The 26,604-nt window shown below is 39.0% G+C and overlaps 1 protein-coding gene, 1 long non-coding RNA gene and 1 pseudogene across 3 annotated transcripts; all 3 read right to left on the bottom strand.

Annotated features, from left to right (window-relative positions):
• Positions 1-12,571: 12,571 nt before the first annotated feature.
• Positions 12,572-13,226, bottom strand: LOC121999917. Its single transcript, XR_006116827.1, has 4 exons — positions 13,175-13,226; positions 12,953-13,041; positions 12,736-12,849; positions 12,572-12,651 (listed from the first exon to the last, which is right to left on the bottom strand). It is a non-coding gene; the product is annotated as an uncharacterized LOC121999917 (long non-coding RNA).
• Positions 13,227-14,831: 1,605 nt separating this feature from the next.
• Positions 14,832-18,555, bottom strand: LOC121999203 (annotated as a pseudogene).
• Positions 18,556-22,401: 3,846 nt separating this feature from the next.
• Positions 22,402-24,147, bottom strand: LOC122000967 (dof zinc finger protein DOF3.6-like). 2 transcript variants are annotated; one of them, XM_042555489.1, is made up of 2 exons: positions 23,905-24,147; positions 22,402-23,631 (listed from the first exon to the last, which is right to left on the bottom strand). In XM_042555489.1, the coding sequence occupies exons 1-2, from the start codon at positions 23,953-23,955 to the stop codon at positions 22,714-22,716; spliced, it is 969 nt and encodes a 322-aa protein (XP_042411423.1). In that variant the 5' UTR covers positions 23,956-24,147; the 3' UTR covers positions 22,402-22,713. The 2 variants fall into 2 exon arrangements, with proteins under 2 accessions (XP_042411423.1, XP_042411425.1); XM_042555491.1 differs by having other exon boundaries at positions 22,402-23,628.
• Between the last annotated feature and the right edge of the window lie 2,457 nt (positions 24,148-26,604).

Raw genomic sequence — 26,604 nt, 5'->3', positions numbered from 1 at the left:
TGATATCTCTATATCCATGACTTGTGAGATCAAGTCATCGAGTTGACCTACATGCTAGTCTTATTGCATTAACATTGTCCCTGAATGTTAATACTAGACTAGGAATGATTAAGAGTAGTGTTCCCTATATCATCTCACTATCGGTTCAACTAACCGATTGATATAGGTGAGAACCGTCTACTCAAGGACATTATTATACTTAGTTTATTTGGCACCAATATAAGTAAGTATAATAACAAAAATCCAAATGCCTTTATTTATATAAGAATATGATACAATAAGTCCAAAATACAATCATCAAATGATTGGCTCTAGGACTCTAGCTAACAGGGACAAAATAAGACCATTTAAGGTTGGGCAAACCTCAACCCTGTAGAAAAAGGAAAGAGCTCCAAGATCCTTAGTCACAAATTTTGTGTTAAATTAACATATTATGACTTCAACAAAAGAAGCATTACTACCTATAATGATTAGATCATCAACAAATATCATAAAATAGATGATAGTATTATTTCGATGATAAACGAATAAGGAGATGTCAGCTTGGGAATCAATAAAACTAAGAGAGACCAAGAAAACATGATGCTCCAAGTATTAGGTTCGGTGAGCCTGCTTTAGACCATAAAGTGCCTTATGTAGACAACACACATGATCTAGAAATTCAACATTGCGCATATCGGAAGGTTGTATCATATAAATCTCCTCTGTAAAATGACCATTGAGAAACACATTGTTGACATCAAGTTGGTGAAGACACCACCCTTGATCATAGCCAGACTAAGAACAATGCAAATGATTACTAGATTAATAACAAGACTGAATGTATCATGAAAGTCAACACCAAGACGCTGATGAAATCTTTGGAAACAAGGCGAGCCTTATATTGATCAATTAGGGTTGTAAACGAGCCGACTAAGAATAATGCAAATGGTTACTTGATTAATAACAAGATTGAATGTATCATGAAAGTCAACACCAGGACGCTGATGAAACCCTTGAAAACAAGGCGAGCCTTATATTGATCAAATAGGGCTATAAATGAGCCAAGCCAAGCTTTGGGGTATTCAAGCTTGTTTGATAAGGTAACCGAGTGAGCCGAGCCAAGCTTAAAATGAACCAAGCTTTAAGATGAGTGTTCAAGCTTGGTTTGCTTTATTTTTTATGAGCTTGAGCTTTTTAGAAGCTTGATTTGATTTATTTTTTATGAGCTTGAGCTTGGTTCATTTAAATCTTATCGAGCTCTCAATTCAAGCTTGGATTGAGCTTGGTTTGACCTTAGCTTGAAGTTGGTTTGAGCTTGGTTCGTTTAGATGTTATCAAACTCTCTATCGAAGCTTGTTTGATTATTTGAAACTTTTAGTTGTTTGATTGATTATTGAACTTGATAATTTAAACTTATTTGTTATTTTATTTTATTATTTATTACATATTGAAAAGAGTTTTATTAATGAATATTGTTTACGAACGTTGCTCACGAACGTTAACGAGCTAAACATATAAGTGTTCAAGCTTGTTTGTTTAGTTTAATGAGTTGTTCAAGCTTGTTTATTTAATTAATCTTGTGTATATTGAACGACCATAAACAAGCTCTTACCAAGTTGAACACCAAGCTTGTTCACAAACGCTTAGTTCATTTACAATCCTATGATCAATAAAGTCATCAGGTTTGCACTTAATACGAAACACCCATCGGTTACCCACAAGATTCTAGTCTGGCGAAGGCGGGACAAGACTCCAAGTCTGATTATAAAGAAGAGCATCAAACTCATCATGCATAGCCTTTACCCAGTTTGGATCTTTGAGCACCTGCATGACAAAGGATGATTCATAGGCTTTGAAAGGCTAGTATGAAGGATATACTTTGGGTTGAGTTTGTAAATAGTAATTTTAAAGAGAGTTTATATGGGATGTTGGTTCAAGGAAGCTAGAGGGGAAGAGAGATGTGATGGGTTAGAAGGTTGGTCGTCACTAGGCAATATGGACGACCCGACAATAGGTGATGGTGACGGCGATGGTGACAGTGACAATGAAGGAGTCAAATGTGGGTGGTTACGGCTAGTGGCAGGTTGTGGCACTGGTGCCTAAGAGTCCCATAAGAGGACTAGTGCGGTAGAGAGCTCAGGGTCAATGTCTATTATTGTGGACCTAGGGAGGAGGTGACGACAAATGGAAAAACATACTTGACAAACTTAACATGACAAGAAACAAAGACCTTTTTGAGAGTAAGATCATAACACATGAAGGTGTTGGAGCAATCCCAATGGTCCATGCGATCATATGTTTTGATGTTTGCACAAAGGGTTTAAGTTATGTTCACTTTTGTATTTGATATGTGTATATGAGTGTGCAGGTTTACAGGATACACATATGACTCAGATTGATGGCTTCGAGTCCGGTGAAGGATGGAGCATCCGAGGGATTGTAGATAAGGCAGCAAGGACAAGAGCTGAGGGAAGTGACTTCGAGGCATAAGCGAAGGATGACATTGGGATAAGCCGTGGGCTTGGATACATCTGAGGGACGAGAGCCAAAGAAAATATGCTTGAAGGCAAGAGGTCAAGGCTGCAACGAAGAGTCAAGTGAGTCGTAAGGGTGAGTGTCCGAGTTCGTGAGATTATACTCGGGGTACAAGTTGATTGGTACTTTCACCAGTCGACTAGGGATCGAACAAAATGTCTATGTTCACTCAGCCAGTATGGAGTAGTCAACTGATACTTTCACCAGTCAACTGGTATCGAGTCGTTGGGATGTAACGATCGAATCTCTATAGAGGACAGTCGATTGGCACTTTCACCAGTTGATTGATAGGCGGGGTTTTTTAACCCGTGGCCTATATAACCAAGCCTTGGGAGTTTGGTTAAGGTTGACAAAATAGAGGTAGTTAACCCCTATTAATAGTCTACCAGCGCCCTAGCTTCTCAAGAGTTCTTGTGAGAGTTGTGGTGAGGTTTCTCCACCCACAAGGAGCTACGTGAGCTAGTCGAAGGTCTTTCAAGGAGTAATCCACCGACAGATAGAGATCGTCTACCTTACGGACAGTCATGGAGTAGGAGCCTTATCTCCGAACATGTAAATCGACGTGTAGTGGTTTGCTTATTCTTTTCCTTATTGTCTTTAGCTTTTGTATTCATATTAGTATTAGATTTTCACTGTGTACTAACGAATACGTAGGGAGCAATCGATTTAGGGGTAGTGTCTATTCAACCCTCCTTCTAGCCGACCATACAAGATCCCCAACAAGTGGTATCAGAGCGAGGATGCTCTCCGTCAGACTAATCGTCGAGGAAAGCAAGGATGACTGACTTGATTATCTGGCCGAAATTCGAAGGAGGAAGTCTATAGGATATCATCTCTTGGATGGTGAAAATAGAGGTGTTCTTCGAGACAGATTGGGACACAATGATGGTGATAGAAGATCTATTCAAAGTTCAGAGAGACAAGAATGGGAAGAAACTCCGACCGTGATATTGGACGAAAGAGCAAACTTTATGGTCAAAGGCAAATTCAAAGGTAATATCGATTTTAATTGATATTTTACCTTCTAACGTGATAAGTGATGTAGGTGAATATGAGAATGCCCATGATTTATAGAGCAAAGTGAAGAAAGTTCTAGGCAAAGAACCTATGCCTACACAAGAAGAAGAAGAACCCAAGGAGATGGGTTTAATTACTCAAGTTGAGGAGGAGCAAACGGAAGTTGAGTTATGCTCAACATCCGAAGAGAAGAAGGATGGAGAAATTTCATCCACAAGTGTGGATGAGGAAGCATCCTTAAGGGGTCGAAGAAGAATCCAAGACAAGCAAAGAAGAAGTCTTGGAAGTCAACCTAGTGAGCACCTCCGCCGAAGTGAAGTTAAAGGACCACATCACTTGCTTTGGGTGCAATGAGAAGGGATACTACAAGAGTAGGTGTCTATTGGATAAGAAGAAGGTAATTCCTAAACTCATTCAAGTTATTTAAAATACTAACAAGGGTTGTAGGAATGAAGAAGCCCAAAGGAGGCGGATGCACATAGTATGCTTCATGTGTGGGGAGAAGGAACACTACCACACCGAATGCCCTAAGAAAAGGGAGATGAAGAAGTTTGTGCATCTAAAGAAATGGGAGAAGAAGAAAAGCTTAAGTCAAGGGGGAGCTCCAAGGGTAAAGGAGGTATACCCTAACTTGAATTGCAATTATAATTCTTATGCTCCCATGCATTCTAAAAATAATTTTCATTATTTACCTATGCAAAATTTTGGATTTAAATATCATGATAGAAATATGGTGTAACGACCCGGCCCCTCGACCCCTTGGGCGGCCCAACTGGCGGCCCATTTGGCGGCCCCTTGGCGGTCCCTTGGGCGGCCACATGGCGGCCCAACTTTGCGACCCATTATGTCGTCGACCGACGACCCTCGGCCGTGTCGTTACTCACTAGATCTTTCCACCCCTGGCCAGTGGATTTTTACTTTCCCCAGGATTCGAACTCTAGATCTCCAGATTAAATACTAGAGTTTATGAATCCTGGTAGCCAAGGAAGCACCACTAAATTGTCACGCCCAGGAGGAGTCCCTGTCCGAAGAAATTTTGGCAGCAACTCCCCTGTACGGCTGACAATCTGAATCATTTCTACATGCACAATATACCTCAGCCATAGGCGGTTGGAATATACACACAACCACGCAGTTTATATGCAGCCTACTCGGCTGATACAATAAAAAAATACAACCACGCAGTTATATGTAAAACTAACAGCTCACTCGGCTGTACCAAAAACCAAACACAACGAAAATCCAATAGACAACACATACAACTATAACAAAGACTGCTAGTCGGCTAGGCTTTCACAACCAACAAACAATGCAAAATACCACGTAACAACTACAACACTCCAGAAACAAAAACTGAAGCACAAAAGCTAAATACACTGACACATAAATCAAATAAAACATAAAGAGAAACTGTAAGTCTTCTGATGTGACGTGGGGATCGGCAGACAGGATGCTCCAAGCGACTCCGTAAACAATCTAGTACCTAAAAATAGTGTCCACGGGGGTGAGTTCAATAACTCAGCGGGTAACAACTGATATGTATAATAAAGAAAATAACAACCAACACTAATCATGCGTACAGTCTCCTAATACAAGAAGGATAAATGCAACTGAATAAAGCAGGAGATAACTGTACTAACCAGGACCAGGATATAAGTACAACAGGGTCGTCAGACCGAGAGTGTCATAAATCCTGTATGCATGTTAATCATATGCATCCATATAAATGCAACATATAAGTGCAGCAAACACAAGCAATAAATGCATCATGCATATGATGCAAATGTCATGGTCACCCCTGACGCCAGTCAGCCATCTCACACACAATGGTGAGACCGAGTGGATAGGGCTGTGACAACCATGCACTCTACCATCATTGCTGCTGATGAGTGACCGAGTGGGCGTGATGCTGTCAGAGTACACCGATCCTCCCACCCCAAATCATAAATGGGGGATCTCAATGCTCTTATCTCTCGGTACACGATGATGGGGAGGAATCTCTGTCGGCTACCACGTTGCGTCACACTACCCATGAGCGGACCAACGGAGCCAAACAGAGTCCAACCGCCTGCCAGATACCACGTTGCTATACTAAACTAGCGGAGCCAAACAGAGCAGAACCGTCTGCCGACTACCATGCTGAGTCACCAGACCAATGGAGCCAAACAGCAGAACTGCCACACACCTGTCTGATATACCACTAACCCATGAGTGGTGGTGTGTACAGATACATGTAACTGGCGATGTGCTCGACAATAATGGAGCAGACTATCGCACAGCATGCAATCATGTGAGATGATGCATGACACTAAACATAACAATATCCTGAACAGCATAGCAATATCCATATATAAATATAAAATGTGTACCACAGGACAATGAATCAAATCAAAGGTACACAGATCAGATAGGGTATCAAATAAACCCTAGGTCTTGAACATAGTATATAACATGGTTGTGTCACTACCTCTATAAGCATGTATGATTAGGTAAATACTAACATGATGTGCATAAAAATAAACAAACAAACATGTAATAAATCGGGTAGTGATCAACCGAAGCAAATGAGAAAACAATCATTGCTATATGTTAAAAACATTATTATGCATATCGAATGACATAAAGTCAAAGTACCCGCCTCCAAAAGAAAGGATCCAATCCAGTCCAAATCTGACGTCGAGATACTCGTCTCGCGTCAAAGTCCTGTATCACCAACATATATACATATTTTATTTAGCTACAATTCTTATAAATAGCTAAATAAAAATCTCTAACCCTAAATTAGGGTAAACCCCTAATCAACACACAAACATAAACCCAATTCACACTTAACCAATTGTATCAAATTCCCTTACACCTTACCTCAATATAACAGTTCTTGCTAACACTGCTCACGATTCCAGCTTCACAGAAAACATCTATACCTGCTGACCACCCAATGAATGTCCCAAATCAAATACCCAAAATCAGCATTTGTTGGTTGAAATTCAGTAAGTTCACAGTGTTTTCGAATACATCTGCCCCCCTTATACAAATCGGATAGAAAGGTAAACAAGATAAAGATACTCACTGACTCAGATCTCGGGCACATGGAAGACGGAGCAGAGATTAGGGCAAGGGAGGCAGCGACGCTAGGGCAGAGAGCAAGTCTCGGCCGCATCGGCTGTGGCATGGCAGCGACTCTAGGGCACAAATGCCGGCGGATCAAGGGTCAACGTCGACTGTGGGGAGGGCGACGAGGACTGGGTGACCGACAACACCCTCAACGCCCGACGGTGGCTGCTTCCTGAATGCGGAGGCGACGACGACTGCTCAATCTAGGGCTCGGCTCTCCCGTGCAGAAGGGGCGGTCGACGCTAGGGTAGAGGGATGCAAAGCAGTGGTCGCCGGAGATAGATCGGACTGTGGTCGTCGGCTTCAGGCTAGGGCATGGCGTCGGTATGGGCACGCGACGAAGAGAAGAGGTATCGGGGTGTCAATGCCGAGAGAGTAAGATCTAGGGCTCGGGTGTGTGTGTGGCCGGCGACAGGGCTTTTCCTTGGCTCTCGTCGACCGGCAAGGATGGATTGGCTGAGAGGAGGAGCCGGCGGTGCTCTCGTGGCGGTTAGGGCTCGACGAAGATGAAGAAGAGGGTGGCACAGTAGAGGAAACGGGGAAAAAGAAATAAAGAAAAATAAAAAGGAAAATTAACATTTCCTCATTTAAATAGGGTAGCCTAAACAGATTTTTCCAGGCCTCATTTTTATCCCTGTAACCTGAGCCATACGAGCTCCGAAAAAATCCAGAAAAATTTCTAAAAATTTTGGAAATTTCCCTTATCATTATTTGCCATTTTTGGTATTTTACATATGGTCAATGTAGATCATAACCCTAGGAGATTTATGCATGATAAACCTAGAAATGGTAGACCTAAGGAAAACCAAAGCATTAATCCCAATAAGGGGAGACACATGCCTAGAATGGTAGGTCTAGAAATGTCCAAAGTGGATATGTTGATTCTAGGTTTAAGAATATAGAAAGGGAAAATCAAGTTTTGAAGGCAAAGCTTGATCATTTGGAGAAAATCCTAGAGAGACTCAATGTTGGATCTAAGGAGTTAGATACGGTGTTGGATAGTCAAAGACCCAACAATAGTAGATCGGGTTTGGGATATTGATCTAAGGTCTCCAAGGTTAAGGGAAAGTCTTATGTTAGGGTTGCATATGACTATAGTAAGGAGAAGTCAAGAAATGGCAAGGGGAAGTCATTTAAAGGTAAGGAGAAGTTAATCAAGGACAAGGTGTCCAAGGTTTAAAAGTTTAGGTTTGTAGATCAAGTGTCACCGGAGGTACACTGATGTGGTCTAGCAATAGTGGATGAGTCGCCTAGGGAGATAACTAAGGTTAAGAGCTCTAAGGGAGATCAAAGAGTCAATTTAGGATACATGGCCAATGCATCTCAAGTGGGTATTGCTTGGAATTTTAGATGAGTCATGGAATATGCCAAAGGGTTTTGGAGATGGACTTGAGTCTCAAACCTAGTGAATTGACACAATTAGATTAAATTCATGCATGGAAATATGACATTGGGGTCATATGACATTGGGGTCATATGACATGAAAATTAGTTTTTGATGTATAGATGTCATCTAAACTAATGCTAGGGATAAATTGATGTTTAGTATGGGCAAATACATCAAGAGGAAGCCAAAACTAGAACTTTAGGTCAAGGTTCAATTGAACCATTTAACTAGTTTTAGGTTTTGTGTCAATCTTGGGATCCAAGATATATAAAATTTTAAATATATTTTTCCCAAGTAGACACGAGTAAAACAGACCTCTCCATAAAATTTGGAGAATTTTAGAGGTCTATGAAATTATTGGCATATTTCTAAAGTTGGGTTCAAAATACTATTTGGGCTGAAAATAGTGTGACAGTCGACTAATGCAGTTACCAGTTGACTGGTAATAGTGTCTATCGAACACAGAATGGTTTTATGGGTTTATTTCGATAAGGGCAGTCGACTAGTACTTTTGGCAGTCGACTGATACAAGTCTGAAACTGTTTTCAGCATTGGTTTGTGACCGGGTCAACTCGCATTGGTATATGAGATCCTTAGAGAGATTAATACATGAGTTTAGGGTCAATTTGGATGTCAAATTTCAACAATTGGGATACTGTTAGAGCTTTTTGATATTACGCAAAGCGGGAGAAGTAAGGTTTAGTTGAGAAAACCTGAAAATACCTTTGCGGTGGTGAAAATCTTAGCTTGGGAGCTTAGGTGTAGGGGGAGTCTTGTAATAGGTTCTTAAATATCCCTGTGGGAAAAATCCTAACTAATGGGGAGCTTAAGTGTATGGGGAGCCTTGGGATAGGTTCCAATGCATGTTTACATTTTCCATTCGGCGGTGTAAGTCTAAGTGTGTAGCCTTGGCAACGTAAGTTTATTCGACGGTGTAAGTCCAAGTGTGTAGCCTTGGCAATGTAAGCCCTTTCAACAGTGTAAGTCCAAGTGTGTAGTCTTGACAACATAAGTCCATTCGGCAGTGTAAGTCCAAGCGTGTAGCCTTGGCAACATAAGTCCATTTGTTTTAGTATATTTATTTGCTATTATGTTTTCCCTAACTTAAACATATTGTCAAATATCAAAAAGGAAAGATTGTTACAGCAATCTCAATGGTCCGTGCGACCATGTGTTTTGATGTTTGCACAAATGGTTTAAGTTAGGTTCACCCTTGTATTTGATATGTGTATATGAGTGTGTAGGTTTGCAGGATATGCATATGACTCAGCTTGATGGCTTCGGGTCCGGTGAAGGATGGAGCATCCGAGAGACCGTGGACAAGACATCAAGGACAAGGGTCGAGGGAAACGACTTCGAGGCATACGTGAAGGATGGCATTGGGACAAACCGTGGGCTTGGGTGCATCCGAGGGACGAGAGCCAAAGGAAGTAGGCTTGAAGGCAAGAGGTCAAGGCTACAACGAAGAGTCAAGTGAGTCGTAAGGGTGAGGGTCCGAGTGCGTGAGATTGTACTCGGGGTACATGTCGACTGGTACTTTCACCAGTCGACTAGGGAGCGAACAGAATGTCTCTGTTCGCTCAGCCAATGTGGAGTAATCAATTGATACTTTCACCAGTCAACTAGTATCGAGTCATTGGGATATAATGATCGAATCTCCATAGAGGACAGTCGACTGACACTTTCACCAGTTAACTAATAGACGGGGTTTTCCAACCCATGGCCTATATAACCAAGCCTTGGGAGTTTGGTTAAGGTTGACGAAGTATAGGTAGTTAACCCCTATTAATAGTCTACCAACGCCCTAGCTTCTCAAGAGTTCTTCTGAGAGTTGTGGTGAGGTTTTTCCACCCACAAGGAGCTACGTGAGCTAGCCGGAGGTCTTCCGAGGAGTAATCCACCAACGGATAGGAATCGTCCACCTTATGGACAACCTTGGATTAGGAGTCTTATCTCCGAACTATGTAAATCGGCATGTAGCGGTTTGCTTATTCTTTTCCTTATTGTCTTTAGCTTTTATATTCATATTAGTATTAGATTTCCACTGTGCACTAACGAATACAAAGGGAGCAATTGATTTGGGGACACCATCTATTCAACCCCTCTTCTAACCAGTCATACAAGATCCCTAACAGAAGACACTCTGAGTAAGAGAATAGCCAAGAAAGATACAAGAGGTTGACTTGGTATCAAGCTTATGGCATGAGTAGGGGCGGAACGACAGAAAGCACAAATACTCGAAGACACGAATCTTTGAAAGATCAAGGATGATGGTGAACAATTTTTCAAAGGAGAAAACATTGGAAAGACCAGCCTTAGGCATGTGATTAATCAAATAGACTGTGGCAGCAAAAGCTTAAGGCTAGAAAGTGACTGGAATAAACACTCTATGCAATAGATTGAGACCAATTTTGACTATATGATGGTGACGACATTCAAAGTATCCATTGTGTTCAGGAGTATGCGAAGGGGTGGTAAGATGAATGATACCATTAGCAGTAAGAAAGGAGCGAAGATCTAAGAATTCACCTCCATTGTAAGTGAACAACATTTCGATAGTCATTGAAAATTGATTTTCAACAAGAGTTTTGAACACAATAAAAGTATACATCCAATTTTTTGCATAAGAGATAAAGTCATATATACTTTATAAAATGATCAACGAAGATAACATAATATCTTAGCCCATCAAATAAGGAATAGGAGACGTCCACAAATCAAAAAAGATAATATCCAAAGAAGCACAAGACGAAATACTAGATTTATGAAAATGCAACTTATGACTTTTATTGATATTACACGAAGTACAAAAAAAATTAGACAAAGTATTTATAGGAAACAAATGACCCAAGGAAAATAACAAATATCATAAAATACCTAACAACGGATAACCTAAATGACTATGTTATAAAGACACAGACGATGAGACAAACGTAGAGAAAGCAAAAGCAAACAATAGTTTAGAAGCAGATTCCAGCATCTATCATGCATCTTTAGATGAAGTGGATATAGAAATAAACTGCACAGGAATAGGAGACACTAATCCAACAATAACATTGAGGAGAAGTTGATCCTAACAAAACCAGAGAATATGATCAGGATTCACCTAAAATAACGTCTGTATGCGTTATCTATCTAAGGGAGCAAGGACGTGAGCTATCAATAAATCCCAGTAAACCAAACCCAAATAGAAGAGACGTGAACTGTAAGCGCTAGATAGGATAATTGGAGGTGATGAGTTTTAATGTTGCCTAAACATTAACGTTGAGAACCACAAGACCGGAAGACAGATTAGGAGCATTCATGGGAGGTAGATGGCGGATGATGGCATCGTCGTTGGCCATTGTGGGTAGCAACTACAGTGATGCACGACTAGGGTTTGTAGAAAAAAAAATATTATTAAGTTGATATATCATGTTGAAAGTTACATTGATAATCTTTATTAATGATGCCTATAATATATAAACACTACAAGAAAAAAGCTTTACAACAACGGTTTTTCACCGTTGTCGTAGCCCCTTTCGGACTGTTGTTAAAGGGGGTACTCAAAGACAACGGTTTTTACAACGGTGAAAAACTGTTGTCTTTTCCTTCAAAGACAACAGTTTTTCACCGTTGTCTTTGAGCGTCTACCTTTAATAACAGGGTCTTCAACAACAGTTTTAAACTATTTACGACAACAGTGAAAAACCGTTGTCTTTTTTTGATAAAAAATAAAAAAAAATATTAAAATTTATTATACAATTTTCTAGTATTATAAATCATTCAAAATACTAAATTTGTAAATAAAATTTAACATATAATTTTCTAACATTCGAAAATAATATTTACAACATTTCGAAGAAATTTCAAAAGCAACCAACAAAATGACAACGACACTATTAAAACAAAGGTAGAACAACACAACATCCTAATCCTAGAAGAGTAACACAACATCCTAATCTTGATATCTAGTTTTGAAGAGTTGGAGCATTTGAACTACTTTTACCATGTACAACACTAGAAGAGTAACAAAACACTGCTTCTTAATTCTCCTAATCCTTCATCTTCTTCATCTTTGCCATGTTTGCATCGTACTTGGATCGAAGTGGACCAAGTAGATAAAGAAAGAAGATAAACTAAATGCCTTCATCTTCTTCATCCTTGCTTCTTAATTCTCCTAATCCTTCATCTTCTTCATCCTGGCTTCTTAATTCTCCTAATCCTTCATCTTCTTCATCCTGGCTTCTTAATTCTCCTAATCCTTCAAACTCCACCTGTAAGAAGAAGATAAAGAAATGTCACTTGATCTAAACTAAATGCTTATGAATGATAAAAAAAATCTGAAATCTCATAAAGTAGACTTAATTCATTAATAATGCATCATATTGAATGCCTCTCCATGACTAGCTTAATAGCCTGTGCTATAGACATGTCTTCATTTGTTTCATACCTGAGTTTGTTAGCCTGTAAACGTTGAACAGTTATTTCACAAGAGAAATATTTCCAAGTTTCAGCACTGCAGATATAAGGTTAATAAAGAACTTGCCTCTTCCAGAATGGTTTCAAACACCTAACCAACTTTTTCCACTAGATCTTGAGGCACTTGATGTCCATCACCATCAAAGAGTGCGTAGCTGAAAAATAGAAGTAAATTTGTCTCCATAAGATTATAGTCTCCATGATCAGTGATATATGTTAGTTATTCAATTAACCATTACCTCTCCAAGTCATGATCATACAAGACAGAATTGTCACCAGAAGTTCGATAAATTGGTAGACCAAGTCTTCCAATCCAAGATGCCAATGGATTCTCGTTGCAGACACCATGCAACCTGAAGTGTCCAAATTAAAACTTCTAGTCACTGAAATTTTGAAGGCTGGCCACAATCCTCTTCAGAAGGAATGAAAACAAAAACACAAAAAAAAGAAGCATACCAGGCTGCTCCCATGTCAACAGGAAAACCAAATGAGTAGTTAGTGTGAACTCGACCACCAATTCTATCCCGAGATTCTAAAAGCACAACCTAAGGAATAAAAAATAAACTTCCATGTGATACAAATTTACCCAGCCACTTCACACACTGCATTCATATCAGAACTTAGAATCTAATATGTAAAGGCAACTGAAAAAACTGTTAATTTATATCGACATAACACCTGAAAAGCTGCATTTTTCAGTGCATGAGCAGCTGCAATCCCTGCAAATCCCTGCAAATCCCTTAATATAAGTGAATATATACCACAAAACATAGGAGTTAAGAATTAAGACTAAGCATAAAGTTCAACATAATTATTAAACAAGTTCCACATGTAAATATAAAAGTCACAAAATTGATAATAATAGTTACAGAATATTCGAATGTCAAAATGACAAATTAATATGTCATAATACTTATTTAGCAAGTTCACATAGATATAGTGAAAATTAAAGAAATGCACACTTATGATACAATAAGTAAATTTTGTTCCCATAGTAAGCTATTCTAAAGACATCATATATCGCCACAAGAACATATCACTTGAATATTATTATCAGCAAACACCAATAGATATTTTTACCGCTTTTTTATGCATAGCATGTCCTTGAAGAACCAGACCCTTCTTGTGAATTGTGATAATTAATTGAATCGTCCAGATTGTCATTCAACAACAACAAGTCTAGCTTTAGAGTTTGCAAAGTATATAACAAAAACTGGCTAACAAGGTTTGTTATTTTATTCATTGTGATATACTCTAAATTAAACTTCTCATACAGTTAAATAGATGGATGAATTCTTAAAATATATTTCAAAGTAAGTGAACTATTGTTGTGATGAAGTGTATGTAGGCTTGAAAAATTCGGATGGAATAACCTGTTTGATGAGCACTACAGAAGAAAGCCATGTCTTGTGGAATGATAAATGAACAAGTGAAGTTGAGAACATAAAGAATAAGGCAAAAAATAATTTTTTTTTAAAAAAAAGCAAAAAAAGGCAGCAGATTCTTGGATACAATGTCGGGAGCAATGGAAATCTCTTTCTATTAGACATCAATTTCTTTAAGGTATTCCATCTCTTATCAGCTCACACAAACTAGCAGTAGAAGCATAAGAATGAAGAGAAGCATTATAAAAGGTAAGAAATCAACCGATTTGGTCGAACACCTAAAAGTGCAGGAAAACAATCCTTCCAAGACTAGACCTTGAACTTCACACTGACCCTTAAACAATCAGTAACGAAAATAAGGATAGAATACCCAATCTTGTGATCGTTACAGCAGGAAGACGAACCTGGTGGAATGATAAAGGAGCAAGTAGAATTGAAAAAATGTAAAGAAAGGGGCGAAAGATGCATCAAAAAGAAGAAAAAAATGAGCAAATTCTTGGATGCAACCGAAATGCTTTGCATCCGACATCATACCAAACGACCAATTTCCATGAAACGCATTCAGTCACTCTCCATCATTGCTTGCACAATCCAGATGGGGAGAAGCATTAAAAAGAATATGAAGAATTGTAAACTTTTGTCGGTTAAAAGGAAATGTATACTTCTTGCTGCAAGTTAATAGAACTCTGAGCGTAACAGGAGTGGGGGAAAAAAATGTAAGAAATGGAAAGATTTGAACAAAGACCTGGAAGTATCTGACACTCGAATGCTTGAACGATCCGAGTTGGCTCATGAGGATTTGGATGTTTGCGTCGGCCTCGAGAACGGTCAAGTGGCGTGGGAGTGGGATGACGAAGAAGTCGACCGAGGGGTGATCATGGAGGGCGATGCCCAAAAATTTGTGACCTAGGTTTCTGGACGAGGCGCTGGCATCGGAGACATATGCGCCTTTACGGTCGATGGCACGGTAGATAGCGATCCGGTGCAGCCAGTTCCCAACTTTTGTGATGCCGCCGAAGCCCTCCATACCAACTTTTGTGATCATCGTCCACTGTCGCCTCGTTCTCGCCGGTCATTTCCTCCAACGACCTTCCCTTCGACTCCGGCACCAGGAAGGTGCACGCTAGCCCTAGAAGATTGCACACGGCAAGCAAGAAGAGGGCATTCCTCACCCCGATCCCGGCAGGGTAGCCTCGGTCCGCCTTCGCTGGGTCCGGGTTCTGCGCCAGGTACAGGAACCCGAAGGCCCCCACGATCGCCCCCATCTTCCCTGTCGCTGTCGATATCCCGTGGCATGTCGACCTCAGCCGCGCCGGGAAGACCTCCGCCGGCACGATGAACGTCGTGTTGTTCGGCCCGAAGTTGGCGAAGAAGAAGGTGAAGGCGTACATCACCACGAAGCCGATGTGGTTCCCAGGCGTTGTCCAGTAGTGCTACGGCACTGCCAGCCCCAGCATGAACGCCGTCATCATTCCGAACGCTAGGACTTGGATCGTGAACCGGCCGATGATGTCGATCAGTGACACCGTGAACCAGTACCCGGGCACCGTGCCGCAAAGCGCGATTAGGGTTTGCGCTCGCGCAATGCGTATAACCTCCGCTTTAGAATAGTTGTTGCAAAATATAGTTCGTACAAAATTGTAATTTTATTTTTACTATTTGAATAAATCCATCCATCTTAAAATAAACCACAAATTTTATCTTAGAGATAAACATTAAGGGATATAAATTTCACTTCATCAATGAAAATAGGCAAATAACTATGTTTGACTATTTTTTTTATAAAATAATTTTTAAAGACAACATAGTTTTAGACATCAAATTAAAATATGCACATTAAAATGTAAGCAACGCTAATAGACAACGGTTGATTAAAACTGTTGTCGTATGCCAAATAAAGATATCTCATATACAACAATTTTAAAAAACCGTTGTCTTATGTATGTCAAAGACAACGGTTTTTTAAACATTGTTGTCTTTTTTTAAAAACACGACCAACAACAACAGTTTTCAATAAAACTGTTGTTAAATGACAAAAAGACAACAGTTTCTCAAAAAACTGTTGTCTATTTGGTGTGGTTAATATAGGAAACTACTTTAAAAACTAAGAAATAAATAAATGAAAATATTTTTAAAAATATTCTCTAATATTGACCTCCACATTATCCGTCGGGTGGGCAAAAGGCGTCTGTGCTCGTCCCTAGTGTCCCCGTCAATCTATCCCAAGATCACAAAGAAGATAAATCATGTATGATTATTAGTCTTTGAAATAGTAAGTAGGAGGCATTATCAACCATCCTCATGATGGCAAAAGGTGACTACACTCGCCCCAACGTCCCGCCAATCCGTCTTAGGACCAACACAGAGGAGGTAATTCACAAATGACTACTAGCCTTTAGCATAGTGGCTGATGTATGAGAGAGGTATTTACCTCGACTATGAAGAAATTCAAATCTTAGACTTTATGATGGTAACATTTTATGCGTTAGCTATTGACCATTTCAAGAAGGACCATCCTCATTGTGGTGGCAAAAGGTGAAACGCTCGCCCCTAGCGCCTCCGTCGTACCCGACCCAAGGCCATCACGAGGGAGGTAAATCGCAACATCCGAGTGAGCATGTGACAGACAGGGTGTAATACGGGGATAGGAGATTTATTCTCTAGCTGTCCAGGATCGACTCTGCGACCTCATTATAACAACACCCATCACATACTAATTCAGATGACCCGCAGAGTCCGAGAAGGACCATCCTCAAGAAAGATAGAAAAATTAGACTCGTGGCCTTCCGGCGCTGAACATTCGCACGACCCCAGTGGAAACATGGATAGGCTCTGCTCAGCCGGCGGAGCAGCCGCGACCGACCTCCATTTTCCTACGTTGGGGTCGCCTCGAAGTTGCTCCTGGCCCGAGCGATGGCGGTCATGATGATGGGTGACACCTGCAAACAAACTAAAGTAAACAAATTATCGGGACAAAATTAATTATTGATAAATAAACAAAAATACTTTTTACAAAATTAATCGAAAATAATTTGATGTTCGACACAAATAGAGAAACGATTGTACTTTGTGAAAAAGTTAAACCTTTTTTATTATATAAGTGAGATTACTAAGATCGCATAATTTTTTCTTAATTTGGGTTGGTGCATGACGCATGGAACTTAAATTTTGATAATGATAAAAGATTTAATAATGATAAATGATTTAAAATCAAGGATTATTATGGTACTAATAAATTTAATAGTAGGTAGAAAAGTCCTAAATAAGTTTAGGAAAAATAAAAAGTCTTAATGAGTACTAGGCATATGAAAAATCTTAGTTGTGGCTATGTAAGAAAGTCTTAGTATGAGGGATTGGACAAAAAACTAATTAGCAGGTTAAGGACATCGGATGGAAAATCTTACAGGTCCAGGAGAGTAGGTGAAAGTTTTGGAGGTCACGGGCACCGGACAGAACACTGGACAGGTCGGGGATCAAACGTCGTTCAACGAAAAGTTCTATAGTCTCAGATGTTGAGCAAAAGTTCAAACGGTCTAGACAGCATAGATTTGACATCAGGTAAATTCTCCTGAGAAGAGTAGGTGAGGACGTGTTTCCCGTTGAGAGAACAGTAGACATCGGTTCGACCCAGAGTTTCACAAGAAATCCAAAATTCAGAACTAAACAATCCCTAGACTGTCAAATTATCTTTATTTTGACTGTGCTAACTCTTTGGTGCAAGTTATTATTTGTTTTAGACTAACATTGGTTGCAGGAACAAAATTGAAAAGGCTGGCTTCGATTGAGTTGGCCGAAGCGCTTTATGTTTGAGGCGCGAAGGCGCCTCAGTGCAGAAGGTGCAGAGGCGCCTTAGTTCGAGGAGGCACCTCCGTGCAGATCAACACTTATCGCGTGGAGGATTCCATGCACCTCCGTTTGGATGGAGGCATCTTCGGTTAGATAAGAATCGGACTTTTTAACACTGATCTAGATTGAGCTGAAGGCACCTCCAACTTACTTTAAGGCGTCTTAGTTCATCTATATAGGCATAGTGTCAAACAAGACCTCATATCAACAAAGCGACAACACGATCCATACGACTTTCATACTTGTAGACTGCTCCGAAAATTACTCTACGAAGTCGAAACGCTTCTCCAACAACTACGCTAAGGTAAATCCGCTACCTTAGCAGTCCCCTAGTGCCGGTCTTAGATATGGAGGGAGGTACATGTAGAAACACAGGTCATAGACGCATGGTGGGATAAATCTTAAGTTATCAGTTCCTGAAAATCAACCTTGATCATTACGCCAGAGATGTTATGCACCCACCATCTACGCTATGTCCTGAGAACTCCAACGACTATGCTCAAATTTCTTCATCATTCATTAAGTTGGCAGTATATTATTTTATTTTCATACAAGTTAAATTTCATATTCGATGTAATTCTTCGAACTTATGATGAATTATCTAACGAAATCGATGTACGATCACGAATCTCAAAATAAGAGTCGTCACGAATTCAAAATCAAATAAAGTCAACTTATATCAAATTTTTTTTTATTCCTCTATATTTATTACTTGCGTTATTCTCTCGAAATTCTTGCAAAAAAAAACGGAAAAAAAAAATCACGATTATTATTCACACCTCGAAGACAGTTATCGATGCCACCTGATTCAAAAGTGAATAAGACCATGGAAAAAGCTTGTCGGCCCTTAAAACTAGAATTAGACAGACGTCGTCATCATTTTCACTAGTGACCGGACTGGCCAAACTTCTGACTTCAAATACTGGAGATTCACATTGATCGAGTGTAAATGGGATCATTATGCACCAAATTGTAGTTCAATCAAGTTAACGACTGAGAGAGTCCCGGTTCAGCGGCAAGTGTAAATGGGATAAAAAATTTGAGAGAGTTGCACATATTTTCGTGTTTATTTTGATAATGGTGAAAATTTTTTATGGGATCAAATTAATCATCTCAACCAAAGATTTAGATTTCTGAATTTTAAAAAAAAAATACTGAGAGTATAAACGGTTGTAATGTTAATGCAAAACTATTTTAATTTTCTTCTCTTTCATTTTTTCCATTTTAATTAAATTTATTTTTACCACCAAAATGGTAATCCAACTAATTGTCCCCTCATTCATACCTGGACTGAGAACATGTTTTTCATGTCGATTCCCTTTTTAATTATTATTTTCCAGTGGAGGATGATGCGAATAACGCCAAACAACTTCCAAATTCACACAACTGTCAAGACCTGCAATTGCTACAAGAAGGGGAATCCTCTGGTGAATACGTCCGAAACTTGAGAGGAGAAAAAGTAGAAGAAAATTAGAATGGCCGTTTGGGGTATCCAACGTTGTCATGACTCAACCATGCAAGTTATACAAATAGAAATACTTAACTAGTTAATGATATACTTTATAAATTTAGGGAATATGATTGAAATCATGTTAGGCACAGTGAGAGGAATCAAATGGTTGTGGCCTCTCTCAACACCATCACCATTCTATGTTATTTCCTTTTATTTCTTGTTCATATCCCTCGTCACACCAAGGAGGCCTCCTAGGAGAGCGAGAGGACAAAGTCATAAAGCTAAAGTTGTTGTATGTTCCCTTAACAGAGGAAACCCTGTTATAATTCAAATCTAAACTTGACCTAACATACCGTATTATTTGGTTAAGTTTGAATTAGGGTTCACGATAACTTGAGCATGATAGCTATTTAATGGGTCAGAACTTAATTGCCTTGGTTCAATTGAATATAGTTTAATTGATTTGGATAGCGGTTTCAAGCTAATCCAAAGTAAAAAATAGGATAAAAATTGTTAATTTTTTGGAATAGAGCAAGTCAAATGGCATTTCTTAGTGAATTGGATGTGATTTGTATGCACTTCTTAGTGCATAATTAGCAACTAGAATAACTAATAAGGTTTACATTATATTGATAGAGATGTCGTCCTCAGGACTATGGTGCCGTGATAGAATATCCAAGTTGTCACCCAATCATCCTAAGTTCAATCTCCAATTATAATGTATTTATATGAATCAAATAAAATAATATTGATCAACATATATGTTATCACAAATAATCATGTAGTAAGTTAATTAGTTAAAAAAAAAATGACCAACACTACATGGGCCGTTAAAGTAGTCAATCTATTTTTTATTTTTTATTTTTCTATCTCAAAGAGACTTTCCTAATATATTCATCAGATTATAGTCTCTTTATAACTCCAAATATTGTGGACTCGTCCAACACCAAAATACTAATGTTAATTACGAGAATAATCTAATTGTATTAAGTGGTTTTGTTCCTTCCTCTTGATGTCAACTTGTTTATCTTGTTTCTCTCGTTCTTTGCCTGGCCCCGAAAAAATGTTTCATATATACCTTATTCAAATTGAATACCTTCTTCCTCTTCCAAGCAAATATAATCCTTAATTCCAACATTTTATGAAAGAAATCAACCTCCTGATAAGGGTCTGTAGTGGTGCAAATTCAGTCCCTTCAGACGGTGCCGTGGTTAAAACATAGGGTGTTGTCACATAAAATCTTGAAGTCAAAACTCAACGTGTCCGAGTATAAGATAGTCATGGAGGAACTGGATGAGGATTATAACTTTTTACTGCAATACAAACTAGGGAACACATTTATGTACATCATTTGTTTTTCTCTGATTCATAAAAAAAAAAAACATGAAGCATGCAGAGAAAAGACCAAGTGCACAAAATATGAAACACGAACTTAATCCAAAACACAAGTGGAGATATAGATGCGACTTCTCTTGACATTTTAACTATCTGACGCAAACCCTTCCTATTGCTTTACCCTTCAATCAATTTGATTATAGAAGTTGGTATGACTACAAGACAAATGGCATACCAAAGCTACTTCATGATATATAGTAAAATATTTAAAAGCGTTATCACCAAAAATATGTTATACGTGGAGCAAAAGGGAATAATGTTCATGGCTCAGTATATCTATATATCCCAGTTAAATATAGACAAATAAATAAATTATCGAAGATATTTTATCCTTAATATAGTGACCTTTTGCATAAAAGATCTAACATCATATTTTACACCAGTTAAAAATTAATCCCAAACTTATTAAAATAATCAGTCATTTAATTATTAACTGTGCCAAAAATTCTGTAAACAATATGCAAAGCCACAAAATTCTGTACCATCTAATGTCATATCACACCATCATATGTCAATTGACGACTCCTTTACAACCCCTAAGTTGACGATCAAATCATAGTAAGTCAGATGAGTTTCGAACTAGTCTTGATCCAACATGTCGAATTAACTGAGCTAGATTTACACTATCAATCCTGTGTACTCTGACAACCATATAACCCATGCAGATACAGGGAGGCTTCTCTTTTTTTTGCCCCTCCTTTTCCTTTAATTTTGTACTATGTGGCCTCATGCACCACCTTTATTCTTCAATGGAGAGCTAATTAAGAGAGCTTTCTTGGTCCTTGCGAAAGCAACCGGAACCCAGATTCCTTCAGCCCAATGCTCATGCATACATGGCCCCCCACCTCTTAGCTAATAAATTACATCATTCATTCTTCTCTCTTTCCCATATTCTCCTCTCATATTTCAGTGCAAGAGCTTCCACGACTAACCATGCCCTAGGTTATATTAACTTCTTCAATTGATGTTGCATGAATTTTAGTGACACCGTGGCTTTGCTTTCAGCTAGATCTCCTTTATCCATATATATAGTACAGTACTTTTGATGAACATCTAAGGTCTTTCATTATGCACAATATTGGCGAGTATTTGAGTGATGACCTAGCCACTGTAGAAAAATTCAACAGCTTGCCTTGATTTTCTATATGATAGTGCATGCGTACATGTATGAGGGAGAAATGTATTGATACAAACCATTCATGCAAGTAATAGTACTGTTGGTCAAAAGTTGTTCTTCCTTATCTCTCAAAAGATGGGAAGTAATGTTTCATGAAAACTTTAATCTGAAGGACTCTTACAAAGATGCAGGAAAAAAAGACTTCAACTGTAACTTTTGGCTTATATATATATATATATATATTAATAGAGATCAAGCATCATCAGTTTGCTAAATATTCCAAAATATAGATGGATCAAGATGCATGCATAAACAGATAGATCTTGTAAATCTGTAAAAAGAACTCAATATATAAGATATACTATAAGAAATATAGTTTAACCTAATTGATAATTAGTAAGATTTTTTCTGCTTCAGAGCACCCAGAAACATTGCTCAGAAATGATAATTGAATTCAGAATCACATTAGTTAAATAAATAAATATTCTAGAGAGATCAAAACAAATTAGGGAGAATAGAAAACCCTAATATTGAAAAAGGAATGGCGATATATAGCATGAAGTGAATAATTAATATGTTTACAAGATAGTTAAGGCATGCATTTGCAATAAATAAAAGCTGGAAGAGAGATAGATCTATGAATTGATTGGAACATTTTATTTTGATCAGAAAAAAAAAAAAAAGATAACCCAACGACACCAGAAGGTCCAGAACATAATTACAAATGATCCAACCAAATTAATCCCATGCACATGCATTAATTTACAGAATTCCACTCTATGAAACTAAAATACATAGCATACTACACACCGACCCAAATAGAAACCCGAAATTAATTAACCGAGCTGAAATTAACCTAACTACATTTCTTAGGCTCGATCCTTGTAGTAATTCGCAATAGATCACAAGTTAACTAAACTTCTTAATTCTTCTTAATAAGATATAGATCCATGTTCTTCGAAGCCATTGCTAAAAAACTAAGCTTCTACGACTTAATCAATATCATAATCTGTTATCATGATCAGATTATATTGCCCGGGGAAGAGTCGTTGAATCCAGATAGATCCAAAGGCCATCCACCGCCGCCAGCGCTACCACTACTGGTACTCCCTCTGCCACCGGCGCGGCTACCACTTCCGCTCCAAAATAATTGATCATTGCGCGAAACGCTGAGATACTGCATTGTCGCTAGATTTGTAAAGATTTGTTGGTTGTTGTTCTTGTCGTCCATTTTTACTGCTGACGGTCCCGCAAACAATCCGGCTAAGAACGTGCTGCCGCCGCTGCCTTCCAAAGAGTAGACAGCCGGCACTGGATCTGGCGGCGGTTGCAGTGCATGATCCAGCTGCCCTCCTCCTAGCAAAGGGAGCTGAGGCAGCTGCTTCAGCCTCAAATTCTCAGCAGCAGTAGCAAACTGGTAATCCAATGTGTTCGCCGGCGGTTCGGCACTGGCTCCGAAGCCACCAAAGTCAGGAAGAGGGTGCAACGACGACATGAACGGAAGCTGATGCTCTGTGGGGGTGGCCGTGGAGGAGGAGGCCACAAAATGGATGGCCGCGGCGGCGGTGGATGACTTGGTTGAATTAGTAGCTGTGGAGGAGGGCTTTGTGCGCTTGTTGCGGCGGCATCCCCCACCGACGGGGATGTTTCGGAGGGCGCCGCCGCGCGTCCAGTAACGGCGGCAGGTCTTGCAGAAGTGGCGCGGCTGCGAGAGTGAGTAGTTGTTGAAGTAGCAGAATTTGGTGTGACTGGAATCGCACCGCGGACACTTTAGCCCTGGCTCCGGCTGCGGGATCTTCGCCAGCCGGGCTTGGTCCGGCATGGACCCGGGCGGCCGGATCGATCCGGCTGCCAGGACCAAGCCCTCTGGAAGCGGCAGGCGGGAGATAGACTCTCCACCGCCCCCTAACAGATGAATTTGCTGTCGTTGTGTTTGCTGCTGTTATAAAATAGATAAATATTGAAATGATTAACAAGTGGATGATAACTCCAAAATATAAGAAATAAAGCAAGAAATTGATACTTTATGTGAAGTGATGGTATATATACTCAAGAACAAAAGTGTGAGGGTTTTGTGTTTTTTTGTTTTTGGTTTTTTTATGGGAAGATGCATAAAGAAAGATAGCTAGCTAGGGGGAAAAAATGAAAGCAGGAGAAAGAAAGATGGACTAGCTATAGCTAATTGAATTCAAGAAATAAAGACACTGATCACCTGGTTCGAATTGGGTGGATCTAGATAGAGAGGAAGAGAAGAGAAAACCATGGTTGGCCAACAAGCTAGCTATAGCTTTGTGCTTCCTCTTCAACCTTTTAAGTGTGATTTCCTTTTGAGCAAAAGACTGATAGTACTGGTGGAGAATCACACATCCACAAGGAGAGTTGCAGAGAGAGCAAGGCAAATAAAGGAGAGGAGGAGCTGAGAAAAAAAAAAGGATGAAGGGATTTACTTCTATATTATCATGTAGTGGCCATTATATTTATATATCTGTTTAATTCATAGTGTTTGGTTGGTAAAGAGAGGTAGAGAGATTCCTTAGCCTTGCCTTTAAGCTTTTAAAGGTGGCATGCGATTACCGTAAAGGGTAGAGACACTGTTCATGCAGGATAAGGAGGGGAGTGTGTTCATGTTGAAGGGTATCGTAAGGATTGTGAGGATAATTGTATGACACATCGCAGAAGATATATAATTGTAATCCTTGTCGACATGAGTAAATAACATGTTTTGAAAGTTAACCCTCATCATCAAAGAAGTAATTAATATTTCATGTTTCAGTACATTTGGCCCGGGAAGTTTTTAAAATTGGCATAATGATATTTTTTTCATTTGGGCCGGGGAGTTTTTAAAATGCGCAGAATGATATAATTTAATAGGGTTTAATTTTAGCTCTAACTTTTGTTAGAAATAAAAAATAGTCACACCTAATGTCATATTAAAATAATTTGTAGTTAAAGCTTAAAAAAACACGTGGATGATGTATGATATAATAATTTATTCTGGCTATATATATATATATATAGCCAGAATAAGTTGAAAAATATTTATAAAAATTCATCCAAACTATCAATATTTTTAAATCTATTTTTCACTAAAGAAAAAATCTCCTACAATATTCTACAATTCGAATCTTAGATTTTTCAACGCATATGTGCACTATCAACAAAGTGTTCCATTTGCAAGATCTCCTTGTTGTTTTAACATAGTAAATATATTAATATTGCCTCTAAGGATGTTTGATTGAATGATTCAAACTAAAATTTATGTCAAACATAAGAGCATTCAACGAATACATAAGAAATAAGAGTTTACGTGCGTTGTCTATTATATTATCTAAGTAGATTGGGGTCAAATTTACAATCATTTTAGATAAACATGTTAGATATATATGAATGGAGAAAAGATGGAAGAGACATGAAGTTCCATTGTAAATAAGATTTTAGTCTTATATTGAAAGTTTTAAGGCATATTTGTTAGTTTATATTGATTCACATGTATTGATGATGTGAACAAATATATAGGGAGAGACTCTCTCTCACATATGGGTGCGCAGGGGTGCAAATTCAAGGCCCGAATTGTACTGAACTAAGTTCACTCGTGTGCGAGCACGATCTGAGCACATCAAATGCTTGACTGGTCGAGGCAAAATTTACCGAGTGAAATGTTGACGTTTCACAGTTGGTGAATAATGATCATTAACACTGCCCATTCATCTTAGTTCCAATGTAAGGAGGCTGCGACCATAAGGAAAAGGTTATATGCTCAAAAAAGTTAAAGCTCTTCACCTATATTCCCCTTCTCTTCTGTCGTGCATCTCTTGCTCGGTAGAGTGCAGTGCCCATGATAGCAGTCGGATACCTCCACGGTTCACCGTTGTATTCTGGGAAATAGACGACCCGAGAAAACCTCAAAGCAAAGCCGGAAGTGGGGCGAATCTGTTTCAAGAAAACTGCGACCCTCACATGCCTCGGTTCATCCACCCATCCGCCCTCAACTTGCTCGGTCAGTTCACACGACCGCTCGTTTGCTTGCTCGCTCGGTCGCTGGGTCACTTGGTCTGCGATTCGCTCGTTCGCTCACTCGCCTGATCAGTCACTTACCCCCCCCCCCTCCACTCGCTCGATTTGCTCAATCATCCGCTCGCTCGCCCTTGTCGGTCACTCGTCTGCGTTCAGCACTTGGTAGAAATCAGTCTTTATTGACTGAGATTATGTGTTCAGGTCATCTCAACAGATGAATTTAATTTAATTTAATATATTTAAATTTAACTAATTTTTAAAATATTAGGTAACAGAATATTTTATCTAGCAAAATATACTACAATAAAATAACTATATACACAGAGAAATCATTTAAGAAAAAAGTTAAAAAATAGACACTTAAATGTATGGTCAATAAAAATGTTTTATGATTCATCACTTTATATATAATATTTTTGTACGATTCTTTCCTTATATATATCATTTTTCCTATAATAATATACATTTGCTCATAAAATATGGAACGACAGATTAGATAAAACAAAAAAACAAAATAGAATGAATCTTGAACATTTATTTAAACCTCAAATTGGATCATAATAAAATAGTTCATTTTAATTTCATTCTATATGGTGGCATTTGCAGCTTTAAATCAAATCTTTTTATTCTATCCGATGACACAGCCGATATTGAGCAGTCAATGTCTAGGACCCACAAAGAGGCCCCACGCGTCAATGACGAGGGCTGACCGGTGGTGTCGCCCGACAGCATCGCGTCCGTCGCGGGTGCTTAGTCGTACGAATGTGCGGCAAGGATGGTCACCTGGTGACCGGACCACCTAGCTGACGGCCGAGATGCACTGGGAAAGCAACTCCGTCTCTTTTCCCCATCTCTTTCGTCGTTGCTAGACCGGCCACCGGTTTAGTTAACATCTCGT

Source organism: Zingiber officinale, chromosome 7A (genome assembly GCF_018446385.1).
Source record: "Zingiber officinale cultivar Zhangliang chromosome 7A, Zo_v1.1, whole genome shotgun sequence".
Classification (NCBI taxonomy): Eukaryota; Viridiplantae; Streptophyta; class Magnoliopsida; order Zingiberales; family Zingiberaceae; genus Zingiber; species Zingiber officinale.
This window is presented reverse-complemented; position numbering and strand designations above follow the sequence as displayed.